At 44.1% G+C, this 24565-nt stretch overlaps 1 protein-coding gene across 1 annotated transcript; it reads right to left on the bottom strand.

Annotated features, from left to right (window-relative positions):
- Positions 1 to 2914: 2914 nt before the first annotated feature.
- Positions 2915 to 23640, bottom strand: LOC109865993 (SAP30-binding protein-like). Its single transcript, XM_020454519.2, is given in 10 exon segments — positions 2915 to 3808; positions 3811 to 3849; positions 6128 to 6215; positions 6595 to 6653; positions 6731 to 6843; positions 6962 to 7053; positions 9805 to 9893; positions 16352 to 16394; positions 21419 to 21703; positions 23283 to 23640. Coding segments are annotated over 9 exon segments (735 nt in total). The 5' UTR covers positions 21494 to 21703; positions 23283 to 23640; the 3' UTR covers positions 2915 to 3671.
- Between the last annotated feature and the right edge of the window lie 925 nt (positions 23641 to 24565).

The raw sequence follows: 24565 nt of genomic DNA, 5'->3' as shown, positions 1-24565 counted from the left end.
CTTTGCCACCATGGCCTTTTTTTGCCTTTACCTCCCTTATCTCACCTCATTTGCTCACATTGTATATAGACTTGTTTATACTGTATTATTGACTGTATGTTTGTTTTACTCCATGTGTAACTCTGTGTCGTTGTATGTGTCAAACTGCTTTGCTTTATCTTGGCCAGGTCGCAATTGTAAATGAGAACTTGTTCTCAACTTGCCTACCTGGTTAAATAAAGGTGAAATAAATAAATAAAATACTTGCTTGATATGTTTTCCAGTTTCTTTAAATACTTTTCAAAGGCAACTTATTGTCTAGGTGAAAAATAAAATGGTCTATTCATTCATTTTCCATTTTAGTAGACACTCTTATCCAGAGCAACTTAGTGGTGAGTGGAGACATTTTCAGACTGGTCCCCAGTGGGAATCGAACTCAAAACCCTAGCATTGCAAGCACCGTGCTCAACCAACTGAGCCACATCACCATTTGATGTCTCAATCTACTCAATTACTTGTATTGGTCATTGTTTATCTCCATGGTGAGAGAAAGTCTACAGGTACAAACCTATATGACCAGCCTATGTAAAATACAGTCGTGTACATTTACATTAAGTGGTTTGTAAGGATGGTAAATTAATACTGCACAAAAAAGTGGTTGTTTTCCATGTTATTTGATCACGAAAACTATTTAATTTGATGTAGATGTGTTGTGTCTTTGTCCATAACTTTGCACCTTTTTGGTGTGAATGTTTGCGGACAGGGTTTTGTTCTTTCTGGATTCGGTCAACACAAGGTAGGTAGTTCATTGCCGACGGTAGGTGGTAGCCTCCCGGATACTCGTGACGTTGACAGGCTTCAGCGACATTTAGCCTAAGATATTTCACTAAATCCAGTCAAAATGTCAGTGCATATACAAAATGTAAGAGTTTTGAGCTTTTTGGACATTCTCCCCAACTGATTCTTCCCAAATTCAACTCGCGCGCTTTGTTCAACACAGTGTCCAGAGCCAAACTGGGATTTCCATGATAAAAGAGACTGTTCTGTATAGTCTTTGTGCAGCTCTTTTTTTTCTATGACACGGTTACAAACACAGCCAATGAGACATATGGCCTGTTTCTCAGGGGAGTGGGATACCAATTCATGAAGACATAGCCTAGGCTACATAAGTGCTTGGTGTTTCAGAACATTTTGTTCAAATATGTTAGACTTCAGTAAACGAACCTACAATTAATTCAGGCAATCTAGCTTTAAAAATTAAAAAGGATATTAAACTTTCACCAAGGGTAATGTTTTAGACAACTGGACTTCTTATTCACCGAGTACATGGAGTCGACCCTGTGTCAGTGTACCAGATGGAAGGTCTGTTGTGTTGAGGAAAAGGTTTATGCCTGTTCAGCACTTTGATAGCTGTACACTGGGTGTGTCTCTGACTCACCTGGGTGCAGAAACACACACACACACGATTCCAAGGACAGGCCCAGATCAGCCAAAATAGTTTGTGCGAGTGTGTACTGGGTAGGGCTGCTATGCTGAAGCTACAGATGAAATGCAGCCGGCAGGCATGTATCTCAGCACACTGCCATGAAAACAGAACTTAACCAAACAGCACAGGGAGAGAACGAGAGGGGAACTTAGAGAGACAGAACCCCCCCCCCCCACACACACACACAAACAACAGTACTGACATAACAGGGAGAGGGGGACAGAAAGAGAAAAGTAGTTGAAACCAATGTATTACATACTGAACCTCATATTGTTTCTAGTTCTCCACTCATCTGGTTTTAGAGTTCAGGAGTATCTCAGGGAGCTGGGTCGGCGGTGGTGGGGTGGGATGATATCCAGGAGAGCATGTCGGTGGCTCTGAACCACAGCTGACAGACAGACGTCTTCGATGTTCTTAGTGGACATTCCCGAGACAGAGAAATATTTGGGTGTTGGGCCCCATCGCATCGAACAAGCTGAAAAACACAAGAACCCCCAGTCTATATTCACATTAAATAAAATGTTTGTTCAATTCCAATGTCTCGAGATTTGTCTGAAAATGCCATGACAGGGAACCTTGGACGTGTCCTCATTCTCTTTCATGGCTTCCTTTCCTTAATCCCCACTGATAGGTGAAAGGTATGGATGGGTTACCACCACATAGGCTTTTGATCTTTACAAAAAACATATAGCCCTCTTCACTCATCAAAAGACAAACCAGCCACTTGTGACAACTTCAATACACAGATAAAGGATATGGTTAAGACTCAGTACAGGCTCACAAGTACTCAAATCTAATGGTGATCTGGGGGATCTGTGGAGGGTAGGCTGATCCTAGATCTGTGCCTTAAGTGCAACTAACTGAAACGGTACGTACTCTAGTGAACGACTCCTCTGAACTATGACCTCGGCCCGCTGTGCTTCACTGCGGAATGAGGCGGTGTTTTATAGTTTCTGCTGGATGGAACGCAGATGGAGAGATAGAGGGATACAAGACAGGGAAGAAGGGAAAGATGGGTGTAAATCACAACATGCACCTGGACACATACCTAGTGGCCAGAGAGAAAGAGAAGGGTGGAAAGGAGAGGAAAAGAGAGTTCACTTTTTATAGTTAATTTCATTTTTGTTTATCCCTTTCACTTGCTTTGGCGATGTAAACATGTGTTTCCCATGACAACAAAGCCCCTTAAATTGAATTGAGTGAGATTGATTGAGTGAGTGAGAGGAGACAGGAATTCCTCCAGACAGATTCAAGCCAGTGGCTGAAGTCAATAGTACTGGAACACAAACACAAAACAATCCCTTCATTTCTGGACAGAACTTTCAAAATATTTATCCAGAGAACAGTATGAAAATAAATATGATTAAAAAAAAAATACTATTATCTTAGATTATGTATGAAAGACAGATGCTATTGAAGCCAAGACAAGTGTACAAGAACGGACACCGATTGAAAAGGCAGTATGACGTTTGTTTTATTGATCATACCATCATCAGCAGCAATATATATGTACATTTGTAAAAAAGGATTCCTCCTAAGCTCTTCCAATAGGCCATTTAAAATTAAATTAAATGAGGCAAAGAACATTGATGCAAATATCCATAGTCTGAGTATTCCTCTTTCATCTTCACTAGACCACATTCCAGTACATGGTCAAAACACAGCCCAGATATAATACAAATATATACACGTTACCATAACAGGTGGGTAGAAACCACTTTACTGGAGGATGGGAAGCGAGAGACTAACTCTTCGAGTTTCAGACATGAGACTAGTAACTTATGCCATAACTAGGTTACTTCCTAGGTAGGATGGTTTTCCAACGGACAGTCTTGAAGCTAACATCTAAACTCAGTTTCTTGCTGACAAACACAAAACAGATCAATGCATAACTTCAACAGAGTGCTCACTGGAGAGCTGGATGAAAGAGGAATCTCACGTTGATATAAATAAATCTCAAGTCAGGATGGAGTCCATTGACCTGTAGATCAAACATCCCAGAAACAGAAGGAGAGATGCAGAAGTCTTGTATGGCTGATGATGAATATAGAAATGTTCTATATTGTCGGGAAGACATTCTCTCTGAAACAATACAGTCACACAGGACCATACACCCTAACACACTTCTCTCGCTAACACACGTTCTCATCCATCCATCCTCTCTTCTATCCTCTCATCCATCCAAAAACACACACTTCCTCCCTGTTCACTGCTTGGCTTTCTTCAGGATGGTGCCTACGGCAGAGATTACAGTGGTCTTGGTTCCGCTGGCGGTGGTCGTCACAGAGACAACCGCTGGCAGGGTTGCCGTGGTAGTGAGCAGGGCGGGCTGGGCCAGGGTCACGGCACCGCAGAGTCCCACTTACTCTTCCTCTTCTGAGCTTCTGGTGAGGGAGGATAGGGAGAATGAGAGAGAGAGCGAGAATGAGAGAGAGAGCGAGAGCGGGAGAGAGCGAGAACGGGAGAGAGCGGGAACGGGAGAGAGCGGGAACGGGAGAGAGCGGGAACGGGAGAGAGCGGGAACGGGAGAGAGCGGGAACGGGAGAGAGCGAGAAAGAACGAGAGAGCGCGAGAAAGAACGAGAGAGAGCGAGATAACGAGAGAGAGCGAGATAACGAGAAAGAGCGAGAACGGGAGAGAGCGGGAACGGGAGAGAGCGAGAAAGAACGAGAGAGAGATAACGAGAGAGAGCGAGATAATGGGAGAGAGCGAGAACGGGAGAGAGCGGGAACGGGAGGGAGAGAGCGAGAACGGGAGAGAGCGAGAGGGAGGGAGAGAGCGAGAAAGAACGGGAAAGAGATAACGAGAGAGAGAGAGAGAGATAATGGGAGAGAGCGAGAGAGCGAGAAGAGAGCGAGAGAGCGGGTAGAGAGCGGGAGAGAGAGAGAAAGGGAGAGACTCAGGGGGTATGCTGTGGTGTTGATAGTATCCTAAATGAAATGATAAAATATATAGTCCAGAAATTACAATTGGCAATACTTAAACTCATCCTTAGCACTTATTCCCCAATATTTGGAACCAAAGACTGATCACTCCTCTCTCCCTGATCACATCCTCGCTCTCTCGCGTTCTCAGAGCCTGGTTCCTCTCTAGGTTTCTTCCTAGGGAGTTTTTTCTAGCCACCGTGCTTCTACACCTGCATTGCTTGCTGTTTGGGGTTTTAGGCTGGGTATCTGTACAGAACTTTGAGATATCAGCTGATGTAAGGGATTTATAAATACATTTGATTTGGCCTAAACATCAGCGCCACAGGTAACTTCCACAAAGCTGTGAACGATCTGAGAGATGAGGCAAGACGACGGGCCTTCAATGCCATCAAAAGGAACATAACATTCAACATACCAATTAGGATCTGGCTAAAAATACTTGAACCGGTTATGGAACCCATTGCCCTTCATGGTTGTGAGGTCTGGGGTCCACTCACCAACCAAGAACTCACAAAATGGGGCAAACACCAAATTGAGACTCTGCATGCAGAATTATGCAAAAATATCCTCCATGTACAAAGTAAAACACCAGATAATGCCTGCAGAGCAGAATTAGGCCGATAACCGCTAATTATCAAAATCCACAAAAGAGCCGTTAAATGCTAAAACCAACTAAAAAGAAGCGATTCCCAAACCTTCCATAACAAAGCCATCACCTACAGAGAGATTAACCTGGAGAAGAGTCCCCTAAGCAAGCTGGTCCTGGGGCTCTGTTCACAAACACAAACACACCCCACAGAGCAACAATTAGACCAAACCAAATCATGAGAAAACAACAAGATAATTACTTGACACATTGGAAAGAATTTACAAAAAAAACAGAGCAAACTAGAATGCAATTTGGTCCTAAACAGAGAGAACACAGTGGCAGAATACCTGACCACTGTGACAGACCCAAACTTAAGGAAAGCTTTGACTATGTACAGACTCAGTGAGCATAGCCTTGCTATTGAGAAAGGCCACCGAAGGAAGACCTGGCTCTCAAGAGAAGACAGGCTATGTGCACACTGCCCACAAAATGAGGTGGAAACTGAGCTGCACTTCCTAACCTCCTGACAAATGTATGACCATATTAGAGAGACATATTTCCCTCAGAATCCACAGACCCACAAAGAATTTGAAAACAAATAAAATTTTGATAAACTCCCATATCTATTGGGTGAAATTCCACAGTGTGACATCACTGCAGCAAGATTTGTGACCTGTTGCCACAAGAAATGGGAACCAGTGAAGAACAAACACCATTGTAAATAAAAACCCATATTTATGTAAATTTATTTTTGCCTTTTGACTGTATATATACATAATATGACATTTGAAATGTCTTTATTCTTTTGGAACTTCTGTGAGTGTAATGTTTACTGTTAATTTTTTACTTCACTTTTGTTTATGATCTATTTCACTTGCTTTGGCAATGTTAACATATGTTTCCACATGTAAATAAAGCCCTTTGAATTGAAATGGAAAGAAATAGTGAAAGGTTGAGAAAAGGGAACCAGATAAAACCGTTTTTTCCCTCTCTTTTAGGAAGGTCACTCTAAAAATCAGGAAAGATAATGTTTCTATAGTGGGGGAGGGGTTCTCCTGTCTATAGTCTGGGGACTGTAAACACAACAAAAAGTGGAATAAGTCAAGGGGTCTGAATACTTTCTGAAGGCTCTGTAGTGGTGTGTACCTGTCACGGTACTAGCAGCCGTATTGGTTGTGGGAACTGCTGCGTTGGTGGGGTTGCTGCCCTTCTTAGTGGCCGTCACAAACTCAATCTAGGAGAGAGAAGACAAAACACCATCACACCCGTGCTGCAGAGGGCTGGGCTGGGTGGTGCTGTCGGGCTGTTGTGGTGACACTTAATCTCTTGGCAGGATACTTGAACATAAAGTACAGGCAGTCTGTGGCAACATGCCCCTGACGCACAGACTGATTACAGAACAGCCCTGTCTGTGATTAGTGAAACAGGAGCGCAGTAAACGTATAGCGTTGGAAAAGCTATGTTCTCTGTACAGGTTTAACAGAGATTGAGCATGGGGTTAGAAGGAAGGCGCGGGTTAGTTTTGTTGAGGGGGGGTTAAAAAACGTGTGTATTGTAATTTATATTACCCTGGGTGACCTCTTCAAGGGAACTAAAACGCCTGTGGTCCTCACCTTCGTCTTGTCCTTCTTGGCTTTCTCCAGTTTATCCATCTCCACTTTCTGAGCTTTGGCTGCAGGGAGAGAAGGAAAACTGTTCAGTTGATAGGACGGACTGGCAAGCACACACAGCCGCCAACGACCTCCTTACCCAGTGCCTCATAGTAAGAGTCCTCTGGCCAGCAGTGAGGATCAAACATGTCTTTAGGGTAGTTGGTTCCCAGTTCATCTATGCTACAGAACTGGATGAGTTTCTCATAGATACTGGATAGACACAAAGACATGTCAACAAATGTATCTGGAAAAGCAACGTGTGTATCATCGATAGGATCGTAACTCTAGGAATCTGTGTGTGTGTGTGTGTGTGTGTGTGTGTGTGTACCTGGGATTCCTGAACTCTTTCTTCCTCTGAATGTGGTTGTTTGTGTCTAAGTCTCCATGTAGATTCTTCTCATACAGCTTCTGGATCTTCACCTGTTGATAGAAAACCAACATATCTGATATGTAACACAGGAGTTAAATTTCCACTAGGAAAGTAAACCATTTTTTTTTTTACCTTTATTTAACTAGGCAAGTCACTTAAGAACAAATTCTTATTTTCAATGACGGCCTAGTGGGTTAACTACCTGTTCAGGGGCAGAATGACAGATTTATACCTTGTCAGCTCGGGGATTTGAACTTGCAACCTTCCGGTTACTAGTCCAACACTATAACCACTAGGCTACCCTGCCGCCCTAATACAGGTTCCTAATACCTCAAGGAAATATTTGGTAACCAGGGAGCCGGGCCAGTCAACTGGAGCCTGGGGGATCAACTATGATAAATGATCATTAAACGGACAAGGTGGAGGATTGGAATGTAATGACACTACTGTATCTACAGTACTCAGAACAGTCAGTTCAATTGGCCCAAGTACTAGCACAACGGAAGTGTTGAAAAGCTCTTCTTCGGAGAGACAAGGGTAGTGACGGCTGTTCAAAATGATGAGCTTGTACTAAACACAAGACAGACTAAACCCTGGCTCCGCATGGGCCCCGTGTCAAACAGTCCCCTTCCTGTGTGTGTGTGCTGGTGTTAAGATAGCCTGAGGTGAGGGATATCCAGATAGTGATTCATCATCACTGATTCACTAGATAGAGCGATGTTAGGGTGTGTTCGCACCCTGAGGCAACACTATACGGTGCTGAACTGTTCACTCAGCCACACCCTCACCTGCCCCAACGAGAGTTACATTCACTTCACCAAGTTTGGCAGACTTCTCCCTTACGGATCGGGCTAAGATTTGGGGAGGATACGCTAGATCCTAGATCTGTGCATAATGGCAATGTCTACATAGGAATGCTAACTTATTTCTGAGGAAAACGTAGAGTCCGAGAGACGGTCGAGAGAGGAGGATTGTGGACTGTGACAGAGTGTTGACCACTGTGAGATGACCTGCTGGTCTTTCCCTGCATGTTGATGTTATTCTCTCACTGGAGGACTCTGCTCTCCAGCAGAACATTGTGGAACATTTACCAACAACGGCAGAATGCTGCTTGTCTGGCAGCTGGCATTGAACGAAGCTCAGGCATTGGCAGGAGAGGAAATGTACTACCTGGAAACCAGTGTTTATCTCATACCCAGCCCAATTCCAGTACACCATACACCTACCTGTCCTCCCTCCCTCCCTCCCTCCCTCCAGTACACCATACACCTACCTGTCCTCCCTCCCTCCCTCCAGTACACCATACACCTACCTGTCCTCCCTCCCTCCCTCCCTCCCTCCAGTACACCATACACCTACCTGTCCTCCCTCCCTCCCTCCCTCCAGTACACCATACACCTACCTGTCCTCCCTCCCTCCCTCCAGTACACCATACACCTACCTGTCCTCCCTCCCTCCAGTACACCATACACCTACCTGTCCTCCCTCCCTCCAGTACACCATATACCTACCTGTCCTCCCTCCAGTACACCATACACCTACCTGTCCTCCCTCCAGTACACCATACACCTACCTGTCCTCCCTCCAGTACACCATACACATACCTGTCCTCCCTCCCTCCAGTACACCATACACATACCTGTCCTCCCTCCAGTACACCATACACCTACCTGTCCTCCCTACCTCCAGTACACCATACACCTACCTGTCCTCCCTCCCTACACCATACACCTACCTGTCCTCCCTCTCTACACCATACACCTACCTGTCCTCCCTACCTACAGTACACCATACACCTACCTGTCCTCCCTCCCTCCCTACAGTACACCATACACCTCTACCTGTCCTCCCTCCCTACAGTACACCATACACCTCTACCTGTCCTCCCTCCCTACAGTACACCATACACATACCTGTCCTCCCTACAGTACACCATACACATACCTGTCCTCCCTACAGTACACCATAAACCTCTACCTGTCCTCCCTCCCTAAAGTACACCATACACCTCTACCTGTCCTCCCTCCCTACAGTACACCATACACCTACCTGTCCTCCCTACAGTACACCATACACCTACCTGTCCTCCTCCAGCAGTCTACTACTTGTTGACAGAGAGCTTACTGGGTCACTGCTAAATTGGAGGTGCTGTAGGCCAGTGTGACAAATGTGCAAGTGATGGTTGTTTAAAACAGGTGACCAGACCCCTTTAGACAAATAGGAATTGCACAGGTATGCAAGAATGATAGCTAGTCATATAGCTCAGCAGTTTAGGTGACTGGTACAGGTAAGTAGGGCTGTGAGTACCTGTTGGTGACTGGTACAGGTAAGTAGGGCTGTGAGTACCTGTAGGTGACTGGTACAGGTAAGTAGGGCTGTGAGTACCTGTAGGTGACTGGTACAGGTAAGTAGGGCTGTGGGTGAAAGGTGTGGGTACCTGTAGGTGACTGCTACAGGTATGTAGGGTTGTGAGTACCTGTAGGTGACTGATACAGGTAAGTAGGGCTGTGAGTACCTGTAGGTGACTGATACAGGTAAGTAGGGCTGTGAGTGGAAGGTGTGGGTACCTGTAGGTGACTGCTACAGGTATGTAGGGTTGTGAGTACCTGTAGGTGACTGATACAGGTAAGTAGGGCTGTGAGTACCTGTAGGTGACTGATACAGGTAAGTAGGGCTGTGAGTACCTGTAGGTGACTGATACAGGTAAGTAGGGCTGCGAGTACCTGTAGGTGACTGATACAGGTAAGTAGGGCTGTGAGTACCTGTAGGTGACTGGTACAGGTAAGTAGGGCTGTGAGTACCTGTAGGTGACTGGAGCAGCGTCCTGGTGGTTCAGGGGGGATCCGGATCTTGTCAGGTGACATGTTCCTCACTTTTTCTGAGAACAGAGCTGGGGCGGAAACACAGAATAATAACCAATCAGGAGAGCAAACTACAGACAGTCTAGTAGCTACATTCTTTAGAGGTGAACCCAGAAATCATGTCTGTAAAAACGAGAGTGTTGAATCAACTTGTTCAACGGAATTCTGAATTGAAGGTTGTTCTGCATGCGTGTGAGGTGTTCAGGACCATCTGGTCCTGGTATGAAACCTAGTTACCACACCCAGTCAGGGAGGGTATGTTGGGGCTTGTGTAGAGAAGAGAGGATGCCCTTTTTTCCAAACTCTTCCCTCCTTTCTCTCCTCTTTCTTTCCTTCTCTGACTCCAGGCCAAGCATCCTTCAGTCTAAAGTCTCATCAGTGGGAGGGCACTTTACAGTCACTCAGCACTGTCAATCTATCACAGGCTTCAAATGGTTGAGCAAAAATGTGTGTAAACTTTGCGTGTGAGAACAGATAAGTAAGGTACAAGACTGAGCGTGAATTTAGATGAAAACATTTCTATCAGTTAAACCTCTAGGACCACGACACCGCAGACGTTCTCCTTTAGCCTGTATCGTAGGTCACATACACTATGGTGTGTAGGCAACACGCTCCTCTATGTACCCCAACACATTCCAGGCTCACTCCCCCTGCCCCCCCCCTGCCCCTCAATCTCTTTACTCTCTTCTTTATTTTCAAACTTCTCTCTCGTCTTGTTTGATGCTAATGTGGAAACAAAAGCAAACCCCGAACCCTCACACTACCCTGCTTGACCTACCCTCTCCCCCTCCTCTCCACCGCATCCTGCCTTGTCTGTAGGTGAGAGGGGTATGACAAACCCCTATAGGGAGGGGTAGGGCGTTACCCTCTCCTCTCCCCCTCCTCTCCACCGCATCCTGCCTTGTCTGTAGGTGAGAGGGGTATGACAAACCCCTATAGGGAGGGGTAGGGCGTTACCCTCTCCACCACATCCTGCCTTGTCTGTAGGTGAGAGGGGTATGACGTTACCCTCTCCTATTGGCTAACTGCACCAACAGGACTGTGCACACCAGACAGACAGACAGACACACAGACACAGACACACACACACACACACACACACGCCATTACAGAGTCATGATGTACTCAGTGACAACAAAACACTAAACACAAATATGCACTTGGCTGCAAGCACACTAATGAGCAGTAGAAAATACCATACTGAGTCAGACGAGTCATACGCCCTAGCATGCTTTACATGAACACAGTGTGTGTGAGGTAACAGGAACATAGCAGACAGCGGTCTGAATCACAGCTCTCTAAACCACAAGAGGTCCCATCCCAATATGATCAACTCTGACTAGGCCTACCTCAAGCTAGAGGTGTTCACAGATCCCATTTTTTGGGAAAATCAATACCCAGGTGCAGAATTGTTTTGGCGATTCGGATTTCAGGTGGAACAAATCTGACCCAAAATATGCCAGATGGATCCGAAAACGGGCGGAAAAAAGTTGCACTCCACACTGCTCTTTCCCACCTGGACAAAAGGAACACCTATGTGAGAATGTTATTCATTGACTACAGCTCAGAGTTCAATACCAAAGTACCCTCAAAGCTCATCACTAAGCTAAGGATCCTGGGACTAAAACACCTCCCTCTGCAACTGGATCCTGGACTTCCTTTTTTTTTTTTACCCCTTTTTCTCCCCAATTTCGTGGTATCCAATTGTTTAGTAGCTACTATCTTGTCTCATCGCTACAACTCCTGTACGGGCACGGGAGAGACGAAGGTCGAGAGCCATGCGTCCTCCGATACACAACCCAACCAAGCCGCACTGCTTCTTAACACAGCGCCATCCAACCCGGAAGCCAGCCGCACCAATGTGTCGGAGGAAACACCGTGCACCTGTCAACATTTGTTAGCGCGCACTGCGCTTGGCCCACCACAGGAGTCGCTGGTGCGCGATGAGACAAGGATTTCCCTACTGGCCAAACTCTCCCTAACCCTAGGCCAATTGTGCGTCGCCCCACGGACCTTCCGGTCACGGCCGGTTATGACAGAGCCTGGGCGCGAACCCAGAGTCTCTGGTGGCACAGCTGGCGCTCCAGTACAGCGCCCTTAACCACTGCGCCACCCGGGAGGCCCGGATCCTGGACTTCCTGACGGGCCACCCCCAGGTGGTGAGGGTAGGTAGCAACACATCTGCCATGCTGATCCTCAAAACTGGAGCCCCTCAGGGGTGTGTGCTCAGTCCCTACCTGTACTCCCTGTTCACCCACGACTGCGTGGCCAGGCACGACTCCAACACCATCATTAAGTTAGCTAACAACACAACAGTGGTAGGCCTGATCACCGACAACAATGAGACAGCCTATAGGGAAGAGGTCAGAAACCTGGCCGGGTGGTGCCAGAATAACAACCTCTCCCTCAACATAACCAAAACTAAGGAGATGATTGTGGACTACAGGAAAAGGAGGACCGAGCACGCCCCCATTCTCATCGAAAGGGCTGTAGTGGAGCAGGTTGAGAGCTTCAAGTTCCTTGGTGTCAACATCACCAAAAAACTAGAATGGTCCAAACACACCAAGACAGTCGTGAAGAGGGCACGACAAAGCCTATTCCCCCTCAGGAAACTAAAAAGATTTGGCATGGGTCCTGAGATCCTCAAAAGGTTCTACAGCTGCAACGTTGAGAGCATCTGGTTGCATCACTGCCTGGTACGGCAATTGCTCGGCTTCCGACCACAAGGCACTACAGAGGGTAGTGCGTAAGGCTCAGTACATCACTGGGGCTAAGCTTCCTGCCATACAGGACCTCTACACCAGGCGGTGTCAGAGGAAGGCCCTAAAAATGGTCAAAGACCCCAGCCACCCCAGTCATAGACTGTTCTCTCTACTACTAAGTCTAGGACCAAAAGGCTTCTCAACAGTTTTTACCCCAAAGCCATAAGACTTCTGAACAGGTAATCAAATATCTACCCAGACTATTTGCATTGTGTGCCCCCCCCCCCCCCGACCCCTCTTTTACGCTGCTGCTAGTCTCTGTTTATCTTATATGCATAGTCACTTTAACTATACATTCATGTACATTCTACTTCAATTAGCCCGACCAACCGGTGACCCCCGCACATTGGCTAACCGGGATATCTGCATTGTGTCCCGCCACCCACCACCCCCTCTTTTATGCTACTGCTACTCTCTGTTCATCATATATGCATAGTCACTTTATCCATATCTACATGTACATACTAACTCAATTAGCCCAACTAACCGGTGACTGTATATAGCCTCTCTACTGTATACAGCCCCTCTACTGTATACAGCCCCTCTACTGTATACAGCCCCTCTACTGTATACAGCCCCTCTACTGTATACAGCCCCTCTACTGTATACAGCCCCTCTACTGTATACAGCCCCTCTACTGTATACAGCCTCTCTACTGTATACAGCCTCCCTACTGTATACAGCCGCTCTACTGTATACAGCCGCTCTACTGTATACAGCCGCTCTACTGTATACAGCCGCTCTACTGTATACAGCCGCTCTACTGTATACAGCCTCTACTGTATACAGCCTCTCTACTGTATACAGCCTCTACTGTATACAGCCTCTACTGTATACAGCCTCTCTACTGTATACAGCCTCTCTACTGTATACAGCCTCTCTACTGTATACAGCCTCTCTACTGTATACAGCCTCGCTACTGTTATTTTTCACAGTCTTTTTTACTGTTGTTTCTATTTCTTTACTTATCTATTGTTCCCCTAATATATTTTTTTAACTTAGAAATTGCACTGTTGTTTAGAGCCTGTAAGTAAGGATTTCACTCTAAGGTCTACACTTGTTGTATTCGGCACAGGTGACAAACAAACTTTGATCTTAGTTATAGGTAGGTATTCAGACCTCTCCAAATGGTCAAACATAACTACCATACACATCCATCCTCTCTCCCGTAAAGGAGAGTTTGGGCGTGACACGGGAGATTAGTGTTGTATTACATCATGTGTGTGAAATTTGGCACCTGGATGTGGGGTCGTACCTGTGTACACACAGTTTCCCTCTCTGACACATATACACACACTATAAGAGACAGTAAAACACACACACACAGTAGAGGGAGTGATAGGTAGCAGGGGTTGGAACCGGTTCAGGGAACAGAACAATAACATATTTTTAAAGGAACAGAATCAGAACCGGGAACGAAAGTAATCTATAATGTTCCCGGAAAGGTTATTTGAAAAGCATGGGAATCGGTTAACATTATTTTAAGTTCTGGGCTTATTTTTCCCCCAGTCCCACAAAAACAACACAACAAAGAGCCTATGCAAAGCCCTCCCTCTGTCAATCAGAAACTTCTTCCAGAGTCTGCCTGCCAGCTGGAAATCTTTGCCAAGTGTGTGTGTAGGATACCTGCCCCTCTCTGGTCCAATGTTAAGCCAACTCTGAAGTTCAAAGACATTCAAAAGTTCCTTCATAGAAGCTGCTCCTCCGCAGATATAATTCTGTGGGCCAATTTCAGATAACGCATCACAAGATGCCAAGCCACCTCCTCTTTCCCAACCCGCAAAATGTCAGTTTCATCTCACGCCCAACACTTGTCCTTTCATCACGCATGTAAACAACACACTGATCTGTAGCTTGCCTGTTCCATAGCAGGCTGCTCTATCCGCACTGCATGATTGGTGAAGTCATTGAATGTTGAGCTAAATAAAAAGTTGTGATTTCAGAAGTTTAAAAAGGAACGATTGGCAAATGATTTGGGTTTCAACCACTGATTGGTACTACTGTTTAATGGCCTAATGAAGCAGTGTGTTCTTTCCTGCTCTGAACACACACAGTCAATGAACAATTATAACAAATGATCATAAAACATATAGCCTGGACCCTATTTTACATCATCTAAGGTATTTGTGCTGTGCCCGCCATCAGTTGAGACACTCTTGAATACAGGGTGGGTGTCATGTTTAGGCTGATAAATGTACAAAAAAATGAAAAACTTCTACTTTCAAAAAAGGTACCACAAAAATGGTTGGAGGGCCACACATCAGAGAATGTTGACTTGAAAAGGAAATATCTGTTGTTTTAAAAATGATACTGTCAATCCTCCATAGGAAACCTATTGAAATCATAGACATATAGATAATAGAATAGACATGACCATTTAAGTTGACATTTGACGGTGGGTGGACTGAGTGCCATCTTTGTGGTAGTAAATGTACCAGCTAAATCGTGTGACAGCAACTATGTGAGCTTATTACAGTATTATAGACACCATGTCCTGGGATTTCCTATGATCTTCTATTTAGAAAAAACCCTTACCGTCTAACAACTCTTGTGTTACATGTGAGTGCACATGAGAGTCTCAGCTTCCAAATAGCTATCAATAGTTTGTAGCTCAAATCATTCGGACTCTACAGACGTTTTTGTAAAAATAAAAAAAAAAGACCCAGCCCTGGTACCCTTCGGGATCCGCCCTCGTCTCAAACACCACAGGAGCTTAACCTCTGTTAATCACACATACTAATAGTATCTACGGATGCAGAAGAAATAGGCAAATACAATGGTACAATCCAGAAGTCTGTTGCTCAAACACGGGGCGGCAGGGTAGCCTAGTGGTTAGAGCGCTGGACTAGTAACCCGAAAGGTTGCATCATCGAATCCCCGAGCTGACAAGGTACAAATCTGTCGTTCTGCCCCTGAACATGGCAGTTAACCCACTGTTCCTAGGCCGTCATTGAAAATAAGAATTTGTTCTTAACTGACTTAAAATAAAGGTAAAAAAAAAAAATCTCTATATATATTTTCTAAACATGCAATGTTTAAAATGAGTGGGACTGGTTGGGTTAAGAGCATGTTGTGTCTCAACCAATGGCGGGCACAACTCAAAAACGTCAGATGGAAAATAAGGTCTAGGCTACAACATATGCCAACATTTAAAAAATCAGAGTTTACAGGTTTTAGATCATTGACGTTAAAAGGTAAAAAAAAAATGTAATGACATTTAAAAAAAGAAAAATGGAAATGATAAAATAGACAACCTTGTTGGTAAGCTTTTAAATGATATCAAACACAACTATTATATTCCAGAGATGAAGACATGGAAGTTTCATGGTATGGTGGAGTATGCAAAATGGGTCAACTCTGATCACCTTTATCTCCTCAATGTTATGGCATAAAAGTCCCCTTTCTGACCACTTCTTCCATGGGCAGATAGGTACGGGAAAGTTTGGTTTAAAATCAAAAGCGATGCTGTCAAAATGATTGAATTCAAAATGGTTTTACCCTATGACTCATTTACAAGCTGAATTACCCAGTCTGAAGACAAAGACTTACTGAACTCCCATCCACATCAGTTACTCATTAAGTCAAACCAAAAGCATGGTTTGGCCATCTAATGTTCAGTTGCCACAATATAAATAAATATTTAACACCAAGTTTGTATTGTATCTGTCTGTATCTCAAACATGGTTTGTCTGTGTGTGTGTGTGTGTGTGTATATATACACTCACCGACCAGCTCATTGGGGTCTCTCCTCTCTGCCTCTGGGATCTCCTGAAGAAAACATACAGAAGGGGGGGGGGGGGGGGGTTCACATCACTCACAGAACCACGGACTGTCCTGGATCTCCAGGAAGCATAACATCGCAGCTGCTGTCGATGTTGATGCACTGTCAATTACACCAGCTATACATCTTGTTAAAATGTCCATACCAGTTATCTATCTTCTTGTTAAAATGCCCATACCAGTTCTACATCTTGTTAAAAATGCCCATACCAGTTCTACATCTTGTTAAAATGTCCATACCAGTTCTACATCTTGTTAAAAATGTCCATACCAGTTCTACATCTTGTTAAAAATGTCCATACCAGTTCTACATCTTGTTAAAAATGTCCATACCAGTTCTACATCTTGTTAAAAATGTCCATACCAGTTCTACATCTTGTTAAAAATGCCCATACCAGTTCTACATCTTGTTAAAAATGCCCATACCAGTTCTACATCTTGTTAAAAATGCCCATACCAGTTCTACATCTTGTTAAAAATGTCCATACCAGTTCTACATCTTGTTAAAAATGTCCATACCAGTTCTACATCTTGTTAAAAATGTCCATACCAGTTCTACATCTTGTTAAAAATGCCCATACCAGTTCTACATCTTGTTACAAATGTCCATACCAGTTCTACATCTTGTTACAAATGTCCATACCAGTTCTACATCTTGTTACAAATGTCCATACCAGTTCTACATCTTGTTACAAATGTCCATACCAGTAGAAATCCACTTTTTTGAGCTGAAAGACGATGTCCAGAGCACAATGATGAACGTCAATAAGTTTTAGTCAAAGTATGATATATTTGGGCTTGAAGTGCCAAATCTAAATGTCTGACTTCGGATGTTTTCGTGAGTCTTATGCGCAAATTATTTTCATGCCTACGTTTAGTTTAAGGGCTGGGATTAATTGCAACCTACCAGCACGGCAATCACAAACACTGGCTGTAAAGTCATACATAGCTGTGCAATTTAGACAATGCATTGATGCAGTGTCTTCTGTATCATTTTGTTACGTTACAGTCTTCGAGGTGGAACCTAAATGACCATTTCCGCTCTAGGACAGGAAGTACTCTAAATAGGTGCAGCAACTTCCTCTGAGGTGGGCCTTAAAAGGGATACTTCAGGGTTTCGGCAATGAGACCTTTTTCTACTTCCCCCAGAGTTTTCTAGTGAAAACAGGGGCTTGGCAGGAGGTGGGGCAATCTGAGCTGCTTCTAAAATATGTCCCGTCTTTGCCAGAACTTGGAGTATAACAGAGGTTCGGCAGAAAGGAACAGTGCTCTTATTCACTGGAACACATACACATTCTGCCACCCAGTCACCTAGCAATTGCATGGACACATCCAAGAATTGTCATGAAGAGGGCCCGAGGAACAAACTAAATAGGAACAGGAGGACCCAGGAAGGGGTGTGGTTACCAGAGGTCCCCCCCTCCCTACCCCCATCTCACTGTAAGGAATGGCACTTTCAGCCAGAGAGGAAACGACAGCAACAGAACTAACAGCACGGCCAAACTGACATTATTCTGGGTTACTGCATATTCACTATGGGCAAAAACACAGGTCACGGGGGTAGAGAGGGGGCAAGAAACAATCAAACAACCCCCACTCTTTCTCCAAGGTCCCTGACACGATCAAGAGACAAATGTGACACATTTGGTGACAACCCCTCCTCCACCCATCGCTTTCCACCCCACTACTTTCTCATTGACCAAGGAGAGAAGGAGTGTTGGTTCTATCATGGATCTATCATGGTTCTATCATGGTTCTTCTAGTCTGTGGCAGTAGTCCACTCCTGGTCCCTCTAAAGAGAGGATGTGTTGGTTCCATCATGGTTCTTCTAGTGTGTGGCAGTAGTCCACTCCTGGTCCCTATAAAGAAAGGATGTGTTGGTTCCATCATGGTTCTCCTAGTGTGTGGTACTAGTCCACTCCTGGTCCCTCTAAAGAGAGCAGGCCAGAATAAAGGTACCCCACCATATACATCCTACTCTATAAATGACCATCCTACCGATCCTCGACTTCGGCGATGTCATTTACAAAATAGCCTCCAACACTCTACTCAATAAATTGGAAGCAGTCTATCACAGTGCCATCCGTTTTGTCACCAAAGCCCCATATACTACCCACCACTGCGACCTGTACGCTCTCGTTGGCTGGCCCTCACTTCATACTCGTCGCCAAACCCACTGGCTCCAGGTCATCTACAAGACCATGCTAGGTAAAGTCCCCCCTTATCTCAGCTCGCTGGTCACCATAGCAGCACGCACCTGTAGCACGCACTCCAGCAGGTATATCTCTCTGGTCACCCCCAAAACCAATTCTTCCTTTGGCCGCCTCTTCTTCCAGTTCTGATGCCAATGACTGGAACGAACTACAAAAATCTCTGAAACTGGAAACACTTATCTCCCTCACTAGCTTTAAGCACCAGCTGTCAGTGCAGCTCACAGATTACTGCACCTGTACATAGCCCATCTACAATTTAGCCCAAACAACTACCTCTCCCCCTACTGTATTTATTTATTTAGCTCCTTTGCACCCCATTATTTCTATCTCTACTTTGCACATTCTTCCACTGCAAATCTACATTCCAGTGTTTTACTTGCTATATTGTATTTACTTCACCAACATGGCCTTTTTTTTTGCCTTTACCTCCCTTATCTCACCTCATTTGCTGACATCGTATATAGACTTGTTTCTACTGTATTATTGACTGTATGTTTGTTTTACTCCATGTGTAACTCTGTGTTGTTGTATGTGTCGAACTGCTTTGCTTTATCTTGGCCAGGTCGCAATTGTAAATGAGAACTTGTTCTCAACTTGCCTACGTGGTTAAATAAAGGTGTTCTCAACTAGCCTACCTGGTTAAATAAAGGTGTTCTCAACTTGCCTACCTGGTTAAATAAAGGTGTTCTCAACTTGCCTACCTGGTTAAATAAAATAAAAATTAATTAATTAATCACCTTCATAAATCCATTCTATTATTACCGTTATTTGACACACAGATACGTCTAACACAGATAGGTCTAACACAGATAGGTCTAACACAGATAGGTCTAACACAGATACGTCTAACACAGATACGTCTAACACAGATACGTCTAACACAGATACGTCTAACACAGATACGTCTAACACAGATACGTCTAACACAGATACGTCTAACACAGATACGTCTAACACAGATACGTCTAACACAGATACGTCTAACACAGATACGTCTAACACAGATACGTCTAACACAGATACGTCTAACACAGATACGTCTAACACAGATACGTCTAACACAGATACGTCTAACACAGATACGTCTAACACAGATACGTCTAACACAGATACGTCTAACACAGATAGGTCATTTTCTCAGTTCAATCTAATCAAAGCCATTGTATATGCAGAGTGGATAGGAGAAAGTAGTGGCTAGATAAATCAACGCTTGTGCAACAAACAAACTATTACCAGTAAGTTTTGGCTGAGAGTTGAAGACGTGTTCGAACAAACTGCTAAGCGTTTAACTCCCTTAAGATTACCAGTAAGCAATGTGCAACAGTCACACAAGAGCCTACTGCTAGATACATCTCCCTTACAGAAACTAGCTTAATCTAAACCCAGCACTAGATGACTTGTAAGATACAATAGGAAGGACGTAGCAGTCGAATATGACTGGGCGCACAGTTACAGAGTTCGGCCCTTAGGACAAAGTGGGGGCCAATGGTGTGGCTGACAAGACATTACTCATAATAGTGGGTCTCAGCACTGAGGCAACAGTAGCTACATACAGGACCAAATCAGAAGACACGGAGTAGACAAGGTGCTGGTAGTGAAAACACATTACGGATTTAGTCTTTGTCAGGTTCTGGATCGGTTTACCACAACTCAAGCACTCCCTCTGACATAAAGACAACATACCTCACCAGTCCCCCCCCCCCCCCTGACCTCCCCCTTCCTATGTTATGAAATGCTACAGTTCTGCAGACAAATTGCATCCAGGGCCTGATCATAGGCCCCTCGTAGCATAGCCAAATGTCAGACACACACATAATGCTATGTTATTAAAGTGGCCCTGTAATGATTCTGTTTGAGTAGCACCTAGCCCTCCATCTAATTGGCGTAATAAACAAATCCTCATGAATAGCCATCATTTTAAGTTTGAGATATCAGGTTTTCTATCGGTTGTTTTTCTCCAGGATGCCCACAAGCCTAGTCCGGTATCAGTTTTAAACAATGAATGGAAGTACAGTATATATGGAGATAGTTTAGAGATGAAACATAAGGGGTTAAATTCATGTTTTAAAAAAAAAAGTTTCCTGACCCTTCTTATATCTCTCAGATATAGAACAGACACTTCACGACAAACTTCCTTTAGATGTTTTTGTTTGATGGAGTAAAACTGTTATTCAATGCATTTGTATGGGATAATAGCAGTAAGGCCAAATTCAATGTTTCATCAAATCATTTTTCGATAAATTATTATAAAAAAATATGTTTTTAAGTACTTCAAATTCAAATAGCTAAATTGTCCTTGGTTTGAGCTTCTTAGAATAATTTCATATGTTAGATTAGTAGAACTGTTGAGGGCTAAAACCAGTAGACATTGATAGTAGTAGCTTGACAGCAAGGCTTGTGACTTCAAGTATTGGCCAATGAAGACAAAGCATACAATAGAGCAACAGCTCCCCCTAGTGGCACATACATGGAATTTTAACAATCTTCACCTCTTTGCACCCCACAGATAATCTTGATTATTAACCTTTGTTTAACTTGGCAAGTCAGTTAAGAACAAATTCTTATTTACAATGACGGCCTACCTCGGCCTCCCCTAAAACGCCACCCTATGGGACTCCCGATCACGGCCTATGGGACTCGTGATACAGCCCGGGATCGAACCAGGGTCTGCAGTTACGCCTCTTGCACAGATGCAATGAATTTGACCACTGCGCCACTCGGGAGCCCCATGACCCCCTAACAAACATTAAATAAATCCAAACCATTCCACAATCAGGGGGGGGGGGGGGGGTCAAATACCTTATAATCATCGGTGTCTCCACCCTGTCTGACTCGTCCATTTCCTACAAAGACAAGAATGCAAAGCGTTAACATCCCTGAGTGACCCAACACACACTGAGAAATACCTCTAGCAGAGTGCTGCGTGACAAAGACTAACTAAGTTGGAAAGAGAAAGAGAACCGACAGAGTTACGGGAGCTCTCCCCGCTGTCCTCGTCTCCAGATGCCTTGTCGTCGCCATCCTCAATCCAGTTAATGTCGTCCTCTCCATAGGCAGCTGACACCAGACCGACTCCATGGCTCTCTGCAGAATAACAAAGAGCTTGGTTATCAGGTTGGACAGCATTCAGTTGCCGGGTTCCTGACCCAATAGCATGCTAGCTTGCTGAGATTAGGTCGGCCTCTACCTCATCGACATTTTGTATAGGGAGTCAATTGAATAAACTGTCATTTGAATTTACTCTACTGGTTGTCAAATTGGTTGGTTCTTAAGTCATTGGAAATTTTAGACAAAAACATACACAGAAGTATTATTGACCCGTTTTTCTGGTAATGCTTTCTGATTTCTATCACCTGAAACATGAGCAAACCCATGCCTGCACAAACTCAGCAAGTCTCAATATCGTGTGAGCATGCAGTCAGGTGATGGCAAACTTTTCAAAAAGTCTGTTTAAATAATAATAACAACCTGCCAATATTTTATCTAAAATGTCCAACGGCATAACATATTAATGATGAACTTGGTGGACAACCGGTAGAGTGAGTTTAGATCACGTAAAATGGATCAGTTTAAAAAATCAAATTAGAGTTTATTCAACACTCTGATTTATAAAGGTGCCGGACTATTCCGTCTTTTGTAATCTAGCGAGGAATGTGGAGTAATGGCTCGTTGCGGGACGAGCCACATTCAGATACTAGGTAGTAACGTTAGCAGGCTGATGACTTGCCCCTCTTCCATCCACACAGAAAGCTATATTCTGCACAGTTCACACATCACCTTGTTTTAGATAACGATAATAATTCAGTGTTTGTTTACCGTGTTGTGGGACAAAGGTCATTAGAAAAACAACACATCGATAAAATATTTAGGTAGCTAGCCAGCAACATTGTTGAGCCTACACAATGCGAGTTTTGGGTAACCACTTTCGTCTCAGTTAAGACAGATTTGGGTCCGAAATTGTCATTTCTAACACTTGACTGGAGGTTCGGTCTTCTCGCCCGGCCCAGCAGGCATCTGTAGCCTACTTGTGTGTTGCTATAACATCTTGCTTTATCTACTGTCATGGAGTTCGCCAAATATTTCCATAAAGAAACTGATAAAACACAAGTGCTAAATCAAGGTGGCTTACAAAGACGAGGACCAAGAGCACGCGAGGGAGTGCGGTGATGAACATAATATCACGCTCATAAAATCAAATGGGTCTCTATTCAAATAGTATTTCTCTATACGTTGATTGTTGGAGGAAAACAGGTCTGTAGCCTACACTACCTTTTTATTTTTCTGAACGAATGTTGACGTTAACGTGATAGCAAGAGAGAATTTTGCTCTCAGAAAGTATCAAAAGAAAGGTGGAGAATGAAAATCGAAGTTTCTGGGAAGAATGGACAGAGATATATGCAATCCTCTCAACATCTTTTACCAATGCCAAGCCAGTGTGTCTTATTTAGAATGAGGCACTGTCAAAGTGGCGTTTCTGCCCAGACAAAGGCCCGACGCAGAGAGCACTAACTACAAGCGACAAAGACTACTTTTTTGGCTGACATATTCTGTCACTTAAATTGATTAAAACTGCAGTTACAAGTTAGAGTGAAACAGTTGTGTACATGGTGGAAAAACGTGAGGCCTCTACTCTGAAGAATGAGTTGTTCGACTTGCTACTTACACTTCAGCACACTAACGAAATGACAGACAGATGTACCAGGCCGCAGCATTGTCACAGAGGTGATGGAAGATTTCATCAAGCAGCTGAGGGACAACTTCTCCACCAGATTTGAAGATTACAGCATGCCCATGGGTATTTGTACGTGATCCTCTCACAGTCTGCCCAGGTGGAGAATACTCCTGCCTTGCTATGAAAACGATACCCTAGCTGGATGAGCCGCAATTCAAACTGAGCTGATTGAATTCCAGATTTCGAGCCAAATCAGGGATGCGCTCAGGAGTCCCTGCGTGCTTTTTTGGTGGCATGCTGAGAGGGAAACAGTACTATAAAGAAACGTGCATTTTATGTGATAACAATGTTTGGATCAACTTACACCTGCAAGTCCTCCTTTTCTTCTATGAACGCATGAAACCGGCTTTCACAAGTCAGACTTCCTGCGCATTAAAAACCACATCCATCTCACCCGACATCCACACGATCGTGTGCAGCTTTACGTTTCAGCACCACAAAATGGTCTGCTGTCTGCTTTATTAGTTGACTGTCTCCCGTATTCTCTCTCATGAGTTCAAATGTAACTTTTGTATTATATAGGTAGAGTAACTTGCTTCTTGGGACATTGCATTTGAGACTTTTTGCGTGTCGTAATAAAATATGATAACAATCTAATAATTTGGGGGCACCAAATATGTTTGGCCAGCCGGCCGCCAGTTGAGGAACCCTGTTCTAAACAATAGACCATAATTGGCCCAATAGACCTGCCATATTCCCATGTTCAAGGAGCTTTCCGTTTTGATTGGGTTATTTTGCCTAAAAAAACCTTTAGGCCTACCTATAGAAAAATAAACACAACTCTGCATCTCTGCCCAGCCTGACAAGTAGCCAAAAGGGTGTGAAGCCTCCCCAGTGGCTTTGCAGGTGAAGAGAAGGTATTCTCCGCTGCTTGCCTGATGCTCTCCAAGCACCATCGCATGAGCCTGAGACCACAGACTGACCAAACCCGTGTTTGTAAAAATGAATTCGAAAAGGTACTAATAAGTCATTTTTCGTTTAATTTGTATTTAATTCTAAGTCACAGCCTATACGGGCAATTTATAGACTATAATGATTTAACAACAAAATGTTGTTTAAATGCTGAGCGCTTTATGTCCCAACCAACCCATTACGTATCACTCGCAAATGCTTAACAATTTATTTCTTCGTAGGCTATAACCTTGACATAATATACACTAAATAATTCATTTTCGTTCCTTCTTAGGCTTCCTGTCTGGCTCCTGACCTATTTA

Source organism: Oncorhynchus kisutch, linkage group LG20 (assembly GCF_002021735.2).
Source record: "Oncorhynchus kisutch isolate 150728-3 linkage group LG20, Okis_V2, whole genome shotgun sequence".
In the NCBI taxonomy this organism is placed as follows: Eukaryota; Metazoa; Chordata; class Actinopteri; order Salmoniformes; family Salmonidae; genus Oncorhynchus; species Oncorhynchus kisutch.
This window is presented reverse-complemented; position numbering and strand designations above follow the sequence as displayed.